This window comes from Alligator sinensis, unplaced genomic scaffold, assembly GCF_000455745.1.
Source record: "Alligator sinensis unplaced genomic scaffold, ASM45574v1 scaffold1298_1, whole genome shotgun sequence".
NCBI classification, from domain to species: domain Eukaryota; kingdom Metazoa; phylum Chordata; order Crocodylia; family Alligatoridae; genus Alligator; species Alligator sinensis.
In genome coordinates, this window is record NW_005842192.1 from 904735 (window position 1) to 916497 (window position 11763).

The window sequence follows — 11763 nt, forward strand, 5'->3', positions numbered from 1 at the left end:
CAACATGTTGTGTTGGAGTTTCAAAAAATATTTTTTTTCCCCCCCCCCCCCATTTCACGTCATTTTTTTTGGCATGTCTATCAACAGACGGCAATTTCTAATCATTAAATAATAGGTTATCCAGTGATTAATTTCTTGTGATTAATTACGGGTGTAGACTTTACTTACAAATAATGTCGTGGCTCTTATTAATTACCCGAACTTTGCTAGGTGATTTGCAAACACGTCAGCAATCTTGAGCCGTCATTAGCAAACACAAGTACAGAAAGAGTTGCTGGTTTTGATTTGGATCGGTAATTTCTTTCTTTGAGTGATAGGATCAAGGGGATCACATGTGCACTTGGCAGGCTTTTAAGCAAAACACGCATCCAGTGGGGTTTGGAGTGGGGCAGAGAGAAACCGTCCACGCAAGGCTTGGACTGCCAGAGCCAGCACACTCATTGCACGTCCCGCTTGAATCAGGAGTGCACGTCGGCTGAATGGGATGCTAAATAAGTCGAGCGTGCACACGCTGACAGCCGACTAGAGATGACTTTCTTCCCCTTTGATTCCCCGCAGAGGCCGTGCCAGCATGTGTGACTAAGATACAAGCAGCGAGTGCTTCAGACTGACCCAGATTTCTGCAAGGCTGGCTCGCTCTCAATGCCAGACATTCACTCAATCCGCTTTTCTTTGCATGATTACTTAATTTCTGCATATCATTAAACGAAAAAAAAAAAAATCCCACACTACTAAAACAATTCACCCTTTGAAGACCTGACATTGCAATAGCTGCCGCTTGGTGGTCTACGGTAAAGAACATTTCGACTTAATTATAACAATACAAAACAAAAACAAACACCAAAAATAAATATTTGTCTTCCAAAATCTGCCTTTGCTTTTTACCTGCAGTAGGGGTGCCGGTCCTTCGGGGCCCCCCACGACACCCTCCTCCCACAAGTTTCTGATCCAAAACTCAGTGATGCCGGCAGGAGCCTTTTTGCTTGACGTCACTGGGCTTTGTATCAGGCCCTAACCTGAGAGGTGGCAGAAAGGCAGGTATGGGACACTCGAGGCGGATCAAGACACCAGCTGCTCTTCCCAGGGGCCTAGTCAGGACCTGAGGTTTGGGATGACTGTCCTTCGTCCTAACTGCGTCTGGAGAGGAGCAGTCCCTTTCCAATGACTTGGGTATATCTGCGAGGCGCCGGTTGGTAGGATTCACCAGCCCAGCCAAGAAGGAGCAGGATCGAGAGTGGATTATCTGATAGGCACCAAACTGGGTCCTCGACGACCTTTGCACAACAGCTCTTTCTGATTGCATTTCAATAGCAGCCAGATCACATTGATAGGGGATGAACATGCTTCTTGTGCTGGAAATGCTGCCAACATTTGTTCTCGGGCTGGACTATGGCTTTTAAAGTGCGGCGGGAGGAACAACTGATACAACAGGAGCCCAAGGAAGGGATCAGGCCGGCTCTGGCAGGCTGGGGAGTTCCCAGCTGGGGTCACTGTCCCAAAGTCCTTGAATGATGCTTGGGGACCGATGGACATACCAGGCTAGACCCTCAGCTAGCATTGCACAGGCTCAGTGGAGCTCTCCTGGCTTTCACCAGCCAGAGACGCAGTCAATACCTGATATCACTGCTGCTCAGCACATCAGATAGGCCAGAGAACAATATCACGTGTACTAAAGCATGCTCATTGCTGAGGCCTGGGGTGATACCAGGACATCCACAGCATCCACCAGGAAGGGGAGTTGCAGAGGATCACAATCATTCCTGAACCCTTTTCCTGCTGCAAACGCAGTCACTATTAACCGTACGCTTTCCCCTTGCTGGGACACGACTGTGGTTGAGCCCCGGGACAGTTTCAATATCCTCAAGGGACCCATGAATGCTTATGCTAGCTGAGGGTCAAGCCTGCTGTGAGTACATGCATATGGGTATGCGTGTATGGATGCATGTATGTGTGTGTACCTTGGAAGGGGGACCCACAACCCATCCTGGAGGTTCAGAGATGCACCTGGAGGTCTGCAATGAATTATCCATAGACCTGGCTTGCAAACGTCATGTTGAGTTGGATGCCAGCCTCCGTCGGCTCTGATTGAAACGGGATATTGCTAAAACAGCCCTTCTCCTCACTTGTTAGCCTTCCCGTACTCAATAGGGAGCAGGAAGTGCGGAAGTGAGAACGGGAAGAAAAAAAAAAAAGACTGAAAATGAGTTAAGTACATTCCCTTGAACATCCAAAATGGGCGAGTTCACTGTTTTCTGGCCTGGTTTTACATGCCCTGCCACCCAAATCACACACATTGAGGTACCATCAAGCTCCCTCTCCACCCTAATGCTCAGTGCACTTACAAGCCAACAGAATGGACCTCTTGTCTGATTTTAGGCTTGGACCAGCTAGACCGTCATGTTCATTTAAAATCTCTGATTGCACGAATTTTGCTCTCGCTCCCTGGGCTCAGGTAGGAGAAGGGGACCCCCAATATTCATTTACAGCCAGTAGTTGTGAGTCATTTACCAAAGAAGAAAAAAGCATGCTGCTTCATCAGGGAATCAGCAGTGAGATTGCTCCTGAAGGAACATGCACCAAGTGACCCCGGACGGACACAGACACCCAATGCCACCACAGTCCAAGCTGTGTCTTAGTCCGCTACAATTAGTGGCTATGGCCCAGGGGACCCAGCCAGTCCTGTGTGTGTTACCATATGACAGATGGGCTTTCGAATAAAAGAGACAGCCAAACCAAACCGAGTGGTGAAGGCAACGCCACCGGCCTCTCATACCACTGCAAGAAGATGGCATTTCACGCTCCCCGCTCCTTTGACTGGGTTTCCCTTCATCTTTGTGCTTCGAATGCTCTCCCAGAGGTGAAACTACCGTGTGCCATTTGTACACCCCTCATGTAAACTCTGAATACCCCCGTTGTTCAACAGGTAGCGAGGCCCGCAGGTCTGGACAGCACTGCCTTCATTAACACCTTGGAGACCAGACCACTGAGTAAATGTGTGTGATCAACAGCTGGCCACATCGATGGCCCACTTTTTCCATATAACTTGACCTCCTGTTACACAGAACAGAGAAACTGTATGAAAACCCTTGGCATCCCATGTGCAGCCTGGTCTTCTTTTGCCCACTAAATGCTCTCCGGGAACCTTTCGTCTCCTTGTTCTTCTTCTTCCTCTCTGATCCTTACATCACGGTCTCTCTTTCTTCTTCCACAAGCACCGTAGGCCTGTCTCCGTCGTAAAGTCCAGAGCCGTTCAGGTACTCCTCGTCTTTGTTGTATTGCTCCGGCCCAGAAGAAGGCATGGAGTTTTCTGAAATGGAGCCATTTTTTACATAACCCGGCAAATTTCGGTGTCCATTGAGGGCTCCCGGTATAAGTCTCGTATTGAGATGGAGGGCAAGTGCCCCTCTGGTAGTTACGTTCGTGATGCTGGTATGGGAGACCATGGGTCCATAACTATATGTTGTGCTCCCACTCCGTGCTTTCCTTTTAAAGTCAAGTGCTAATGTCCATCTGCTCCATGACTTCTTTATTTCTGCTTGAACCTGAAGATGTTGAGAGAGGAGAGAAGGAGGAAATCATTTAGTCTGGGGAAGAGAAGACCGAGGGGGGATTGAATAGCAGCCTTTACCTCCCTGCAGGGGGGCTGCAAAAAGGATGGAGCTGGGCTGTTCTCAGTGGGGGCAGATGGCAGGACAAGGAGCAATGGGCTCAGGCTGCAGCAAGGGAAGTTGAGGTTGGAGATTAGGAAGAACATCCTGACTAGGAAGGTAATTACATACTAGAGCAGGTTACCCAGAGAGGTGGTAGCATCTCCATCCTTGGAGGTTTTTAAGAGAAAGCCTTGTCTGGGATGATGTAGTTGGGGCTGGTCCTGCTTGGAGCAGGGGGTTGGACTAGATGGTCCCTTCAACCCTCATTGTCTGTGATTCTGCAATTAGTCAGGAATGAGGAAACGAATGGTAGGGGATAACAGGGCGGGGGTGTTTCTGAAAGAGGTGGTGTTAGCTGGGAGAACCAGCTAGGGAGATCATTAGAATAAATTGGATGAAATTGGGGGCAAGGTTATATTTAGGCTGGACACTGTGCAACATCTCCTTCTGCTGCTGGGTACATTTGCTGTTCAGAGGGTGGAAACGCAATTGCGTGAGCTATTTCCCAATGGACTGGGTCAATGGGCAACCTGGCATGGACTGGCAATGGTTTGATGACGTGACTAACTCCTGCGGTGCTATGCATAGCTACACCTTTTCCACCAGCTGGCCCTGTATCGATCCATAATTGGGATTATTTATCCCTCTCTCCCTGTGTGGAACACGACTTTCCTTCCCCTCTTGGTCTCCTGCCTCGCCTACCTCTGATATCTGCAGAGCTGCAAACCAGCACGGCCACCAACTTCACTGCAAAATCTCTCTCAAGCAGTCTAGCAAGCTGCTCTTTCAAAGCATTCGTTCTCCAGGTGTAAATCCCCAGTCGTTCCCCCCACAGAAGCTCATCACCCAGTCCATAATTCAGAGCTAAGTTTAGCAGCCTTCCTGCAGGGCGGGGGCTCAATGTGCCACATGAGAGTCGCTATCAGGTCATATTCATAACCAACATTTCTCCATGAAGCTTTCGTGGTCTTTTACCTGATTTCTTTTCATGTCCCTAAGTATCTCTGCATAGACTTGACTGTAAGGTTTACAATCTAGATCACTGGTGTTGGTTTATGGGCCAAATCCAGCCCCTGGAGCCATGTCACCCGGCTCCTCGTGGCTCTGGGCTGTAGATATCTGGGATCAACTTACAAAGAACGGGGAACACTAAGGAGTGAAGACACTCACCTCTCCATTGCAAAAACAGTATATGATGGCCACAAAAAATCCCTGCAAAAAAAACAACAACAAAAAAACAACGTCATATTTATCTCGCAGCCTCCTACTGTCTATTTTCTGGCACTGGGGTCCATAGCCCCAGCTTGAGTCAATCTGCATTGCTCAGGTCTTCACTCGTTGTTCAAGCTAACAGAGCTAAATTGATGTATCCTCAGTTTAGTACAATTTACCCACACTAGGAAAAACCATGTTGAGGAGCAAATGCATCAAATAGGAAGCACCAGGTGTCTACTTCCCTTCTCACGCAGCACCGTAACTTTGCCCTTAGCCTGCCCAGAAAGTTGAGGAGCGTCCCGTACCTGGAAAGAGTTGAACAGCATTTCATAGTGCATTTGAACTTGCCAAAGAATCCCTGACACGTCTGTGTATGGCATCGCCATGAACACTATATAGTGAACGCCGAACAGAGGCATAAGGACGAGGGTAGATTTCAGCAGCTTCCTGCGGGGGGAAAAAGAAGAAGAGAATAGAGTAACATCTCAGCCTTAAAGATCCCTGTTTTTGGCCCAAGATGGTAGGACGGGTCTGAGCGGGAGCCTTGCTGCCCACGACACGGCTCATGGTGGGGTCCAGTCTCCAGGCCTGTCCATCTAGCAATAAGTTCCTTAGTAACTAAAGGCAGATCAGCTTTTTTGGGTAGAGGCGATATCTTTTATTAGACCAACTAATTGTTCTTTGCAAACTTTTGGGCACAAACGCCCTTCTTCAGGCAGAGGGTGGTTGTGCTTTATATATAAATATAAATGGTTGATATCCAGGTAGGACAAAAAAGATGGGTTTCTTGGAGCATGAGCAGAGCTGATGGAGGGGGGCAAGGAGACGCCTTGCAAAGCTGTCGGGGCGCTGGTCTGCACGGGAGCCAGCGGAGCTAAGCTGGCTGCCCAGGGGATGGACGTGCCATGGAGTGGTGCTGCTGGCACGTCTCTGCATCTAGCAAGCATCCTCGGGCCGCGGCAGGGGAGAAGCGGCTGCATCTCAGCAGGAGCTGAGCCTACAGGGCAGAGCCCGGCCCTTCGCATTTGGCTGGGTTCGTATCAGCTGTCCCCGCGGGGACAAGCCCTGCCTGGAAATGATGCTGTGCGAGGGGTGAGAGTCCCTGCCAATTGTTACGGCAGTCACCAAATGGAGGCAATTAGTGAGGGAGAGGAGGGCACGGCTGCCAGGAGGCCTGGCCGCGTTCGGCGTCCAACCGACAATCACGGCGGGGCTTCGAAATTAAAAACAGTCGGGCCCGTCCAAACCTTAAGTAATTGCAAGCCTCAACCCCTGAGAAATAAATAGATAAATCACAGCCCTGACAAGGCAGCAAAACAAACCTTTGCCTTTTCCAGCCAAATTCCAGGCCCCGCTTGCAAATAAAACCTCTCGCTCTTGAACTCCCTTTGCTGAGCGCGATGGTAGCCATGACCTCGCGTTTTGCCCTGACACTGCCCTGGATTATTTCTCTCGCTCCCCTGTGGATGGTTTTGGAGCGAAGCATTTCAACCTGAGCCAAAACAAGCCCTGCCGAGCTCCGGGCCTCGGTGATTTTGCCTTTGTAGTCCAACTCGAGCTATCAAGACGGGGGGAAGTACTGTAACGCACAACATTGCCGATTGGGTTAGAAAGCCTGCTGCCATGCAGCAAGCTGTGTTTGTGAAGCCGATTTAAAGAGAAGCCCCAGGTTTCAGAAACAAGGGAAAGGAAAAACACGAAAAAAAAAAGGAAGGACCCACGTGCGATGGGATGCAACAGCATAAACGGGCTGTCTCTATGCAAGCCCGCCCAGCCTGGCAGAGAGCGTTTGCTTTTATTCAATGACACCACGCTTCGATGGGGACCCACATGTGCTAGGTGCTGTACCAAGAGAACAGAAGATCCATTTCCCGAGCAGACAAGGGCTGGGAGGGAAAACGAGGGCACGGGAGGGGTTACCCAGCAGGGCAGTGCCTCCTTTGGGAATATACTGCAAGCCGCACGGTCCCTTGGGCACGGGACTAGTCTGTCCTGACCCCCAGGAGCAGGTTGATGGGGATGTCTTCAGCAGAGGAAGGTGTTGGACAACTGGACAATATAACCCTTTGCAACAGTGTCCTCAGCAAGGCCAAACAGGCCTGGGGGCAATGAAGCCATCTCCTTGCCGGGGCAGCTCATCAGAAAGGGAGGCATTTGAATGGCCACCATGCAGGGTAGTAGGGAAGACTGAGGCAGCCCCAGTGCATGCTGGGTGCATGGGCAGGAGACTACAGGTCTTCCCCCAGGCCTCTCAGCCCCGGGCATCTTCTGTCAGAGGAGAAGCGCGACTCACCTGTACTGTTGCCTGGTGTCGCACCGCCCTGCATTGGTTTCCCGCAGCTTGGTTGCTAAGACTCGGATAATATTGATAAAAAGCATAAAATTTACCTGGGAGAGAGAAAAGGGAAAAGACATGAGGATAATAATAATCAGCCATCGAGCTGTTGTGGGCTTGATCTTGATCACATCTAGTCCAACCCCCTGCTCCAAGCAGGACCAGCCCCAACTACATCATCCCAGTCAAAGTTTTGTCTAGCCAGGTCTTAAACGCCTCCAAGGATGGAGAGTGCCCCCCCTCTCTGGGTAGCCTGTTCCAGCGCTTCGCCACCCTCCTAGTGAGAAAGTTTTTCCTAATATCCAACCAGGTTGTTGCCCTCAGGAAGAGCCTCGCAGAAGAGACTGAGCATGCCAGGACAGGACACAGATATTTATGATTTTCAGCTTTGTCACAACTCCCCAAAATATCAAAATGGCTGCAGGAGGAGAAACTTTGTATATGGTGGGCTGAAAACCACCCTGGAGTCTGACCTGCTTCTGCCCCCACACAGCGCAGCCCTCCAAAACAAGGCCTGTGGGATCACAGAGAGGGAGGGCTGGAGCCACTTCTGTTGGTATATCTTCGCTAAACTTTCTGTGTGCATGGGCAATGATGACGGGCAATGATGAACCTTTCTGTGTGCATGGGCAATGATGCACGGGCAATGATGAACCTTTCTGTGTGCATGGGCAATGATGCACGGGCAATGATGAACCTTTCTGTGTGCATGGGCAATGATGCACGGGCAATGATGAACCTTTCTGTGTGCATGGGCAATGATGCACGGGCAATGATGAACCTTTCTGTGTGCATGGGCAATGATGCACGGGCAATGATGAACCTTTCTGTGTGCATGGGCAATGATGCACGGGCAATGATGAACCTTTCTGTGTGCATGGGCAATGATGCACGGGCAATGATGAACCTTTCTGTGTGCATGGGCAATGATGCACGGGCAACGATGAACCTTTCTGTGTGCATGGGCAATGATGCACGGGCAACGATGAACCTTTCTGTGTGCATGGGCAATGATGCACGGGCAACGATGAACCTTTCTGTGTGCATGGGCAATGATGCACGGGCAACGATGAACCTTTCTGTGTGCATGGGCAATGATGCACGGGCAACGATGAACCTTTCTGTGTGCATGGGCAATGATGCACGGGCAACGATGAACCTTTCTGTGTGCATGGGCAATGATGCACGGGCAATGATGAACCTTTCTGTGTGCATGGGCAATGATGCACGGGCAACGATGAACCTTTCTGTGTGCATGGGCAATGATGCACGGGCAACGATGAACCTTTCTGTGTGCATGGGCAATGATGCACGGGCAACGATGAACCTTTCTGTGTGCATGGGCAATGATGCACGGGCAACGATGAACCTTTCTGTGTGCATGGGCAATGATGCACGGGCAACGATGAACCTTTCTGTGTGCATGGGCAATGATGCACGGGCAACGATGAACCTTTCTGTGTGCATGGGCAATGATGCACGGGCAATGATGAACCTTTCTGTGTGCATGGGCAATGATGCACGGGCAACGATGAACCTTTCTGTGTGCATGGGCAATGATGCATGGGCAATGATGAACCTTTCTGTGTGCATGGGCAATGATGCATGGGCAACGATGAACCTTTCTGTGTGCATGGGCAGTGATGGCAGCCCTGACTCATGCAGGTACCACAGTTAGTTCTGGATGAGCTAGCACAAATACAGGGAGCTGTGTTGTGTGTGTGTGTGTGTGGGGGGGGGGGGGGCACTCTGTATTGCTCAACACAAGTCTGTTCTTTGTCTCCACCACTCTGATCCCAGATCCCTTTATTCATGTTTCAAGCCACTTTGAGGACAGAAGGCGAGAACAGAGACGGAGAAGTGGTGAAGTACCTGTATCAGGTCATAACCAACATCAGTGTGTAGGGACTCTGGGACATCAGCATATATTTCCCTGCAGAGTGTAAGGGCCCCCACCTGAGACACAGGCCCAGGCCAGCAGTAGGAACTTAGTAGAAGCAAAGAATAAGCAAGTGACTTTTCTCAAGCAGAACCTGCAACCTGAACAGAAGAGACTGAGCAAGGATGGAGAGGAATAGGTATTCAGCAGGGATCCTGCTTTTCCCCGATTTAAAAAAAAAAAAATCCAAATTTTTGGTTAAAAAAAAAAAGTAGCACCAAATCCACATTTTCCTTGTTTAAAAGGAAACACCACAAATATACATGCATACATACATACCTATATATATATATATATATATATACACGCACACATACTAGCACACACACATATATACACACATATATTTACATACACACACACACACATATATACATACACATATACACACACAGATATACACACACATGTATTTACAGACATATACACACACATAGATATACACACATATATTTACACACACACACACACATATGTATATATATAGACAGAGAGCGGTGTTTCATTTTAAACATGGGAAAATGTGGATTTGGGGTTACTTTTTTAACCAAAATTTGGGGATTCTTTTAAATCAGAGGCAACCAGGACCCCTGGCATTCAGGCAGCCACTCCACATACAGAACTGATGTACAGGGGAGGTTTTGGAGGAATGACTGGCTTCATTGAAGTCCACGAGCGTTTGGCCATTGGTTTCAATAGGACCTGCATTTCTTCCTTAAGTATCTTGACCAAGGTCACAGTGAAAGCTTGTGCTAGAGCCAAGAATATTACTTGGAAACCTTGTCTCCAACTCCTGTGCTTTCCTCAGGAGGCCGCCTTTCCTTTCCGGTCAAGTCACTGGACTAACCATGACCGGTGCTGGTGTCTCTGGTGCCTTTCACTGGTCATCCTCTTTCTCCACTGCTGGTTTATTTCCAAAGAACTCACGCCCGTCTTGCTGGGGTCATCTGACCCCAGCGGTTTTTCCTACCCAGGTGCAGGGGGCTGGATCCGATGATCTGTAAGATCCCTTCCAGCCCCGAACAACTATGGAACTATGGTGCCAATTCCAAGGCAATAACCCCGCACCCTACCTTGCACCCTCTATAGCATCTATTTCTGCTACTGCTGGAGACAGGTACTGGGCTAGCTGGACAGTTAGCCTGACCTCATATGGCACTGCTTAGGCTCATATGTTGTTAGATGATTGTAGATTCATGGGGTCGTAGGCTAGAAGGCCGGAAGAGCTCATCTTCTGACCATCTAGTCTGACCTCCCATGGACCACAGGATATGAAACTTCTCTGCATTCATTCTGGCTTGGATGAAGCAGATCTGTTCAAAAGACAGCCACCTTTGATATGAACATGTCCCACGATGGAGTCTCCCCCATACGCCAGGGTAGGCTGCTCTAGGGATCATCAGTTCCCTTCACTGTTCAAACTCGGTACCTAAATTTTACCTAGCATCAGCTTTCTGGATCTCATTAGACATTTGCCAGAGAAGCTGAACAAAGTTCAATCGTTATCAAAGTTAGTACGGAAAGACCTCTTATGATTCCTAAAATATGAGCAGCGCCTTGAAAGAACTCCAGATAACTCAATGACTTCCAAATTGCCAAGGTATGAGAGGGCTTTTAAGTCCTTTTGGCTGAAATTTCACTGCAAGCAAAACCTTAAAAATGCAAAATGATGTCCAGAAACGTACGACAAGCCAGTGTGGGAATTGAGGAAGCAGCCAAGTGTGCAGGAGGAATCTGCTGAGATTAAACAGAAACGACCTGCAGAATATGTTTGCATGATGAATAGTTGCATTTGTGAATAACCAGAGCACAGGCAGGGCAGAGCTTCCCAGAGAAACATTATCTTTACTGGGGACAAGTCTCCATTCGGCTCTGTCTCTTCTACTAATTAGGTTTTAAATTAAATGCAATGAGGTTGCTGGCAATTAGCCACCTGAACTAGCTGAACTTTCTCTACATTTTTATTTTCCAGTGACCATTGTGTGGTCTTGGCAATTAGTTCCCCCCTCTCTCCCCCAATGCACGTCATTAACCGCTTAATCCAGGTGGAGATTTTCCATCAAGTTGACTTTCTGAGGACGAAGAAAAAAACTCCCCATGCCACCTGGACTAATGAAGTCCATCGGCCTGTTTATTGCAGGAGGTTTTCTCCTGGCATTCGCTGGCCGACGGTCTGATTCTCTTCTCACCCACGTAGGTTGGTTTCCAATGTTTCCCTGTTTTATAAGGGGGAACCGAGTCCCAAAGGGCCTCATCCAAAGCATCCTGAAGTCAGGAGTAAAGTTCCCGTTCGCTTCAGTAGGCTCAAGCTCATGGTGCATGAATGCATAGAAGAGATTAGGATGGAAAGGTTGGGAAAATAGGCTGCCTATCACAAGAGAGAGTTGTGAAGGGAAGCAAGGGAGAGAGAGGGAGAAAAGACAAAATGTTTTCTATGGTACGGATTGAAACCAATTTCCCAGGAGAACCAAGGTCCCGATCCAGAGAAGACAAGCGTGACTACGTGGCCTGACCAGCCCCAGCTCCGTAACTCTTTCCATAACTGGGCCATTTTTGCATCTTGTGGGTGCCCAATACATGACCTGGGTTTGCTCTGATGTGCTGTCTGGGACACTGTACCGCTC

The 11763-nt window shown here is 49.0% G+C and overlaps 1 protein-coding gene across 3 annotated transcripts in view; it reads right to left on the minus strand.

Annotated features, from left to right (window-relative positions):
• Window positions 1-19: 19 nt before the first annotated feature.
• The window catches only part of PTH1R (parathyroid hormone 1 receptor), a 185601-nt gene continuing 173857 nt past the window's right edge, over window positions 20-11763 (minus strand). For all 3 annotated transcript variants that reach the window (XM_006026420.3, XM_025207342.1, XM_025207343.1), the window contains 4 exons: window positions 7159-7253; window positions 5171-5312; window positions 4821-4862; window positions 20-3542 (listed from right to left, as the gene is read on the minus strand). In XM_006026420.3, coding sequence (XP_006026482.1) covers window positions 3180-3542; window positions 4821-4862; window positions 5171-5312; window positions 7159-7253 — 642 coding nt within the window. In that variant the 3' untranslated portion in view covers window positions 20-3179. The remainder of the gene's footprint in view (window positions 3543-4820; window positions 4863-5170; window positions 5313-7158; window positions 7254-11763) is intronic.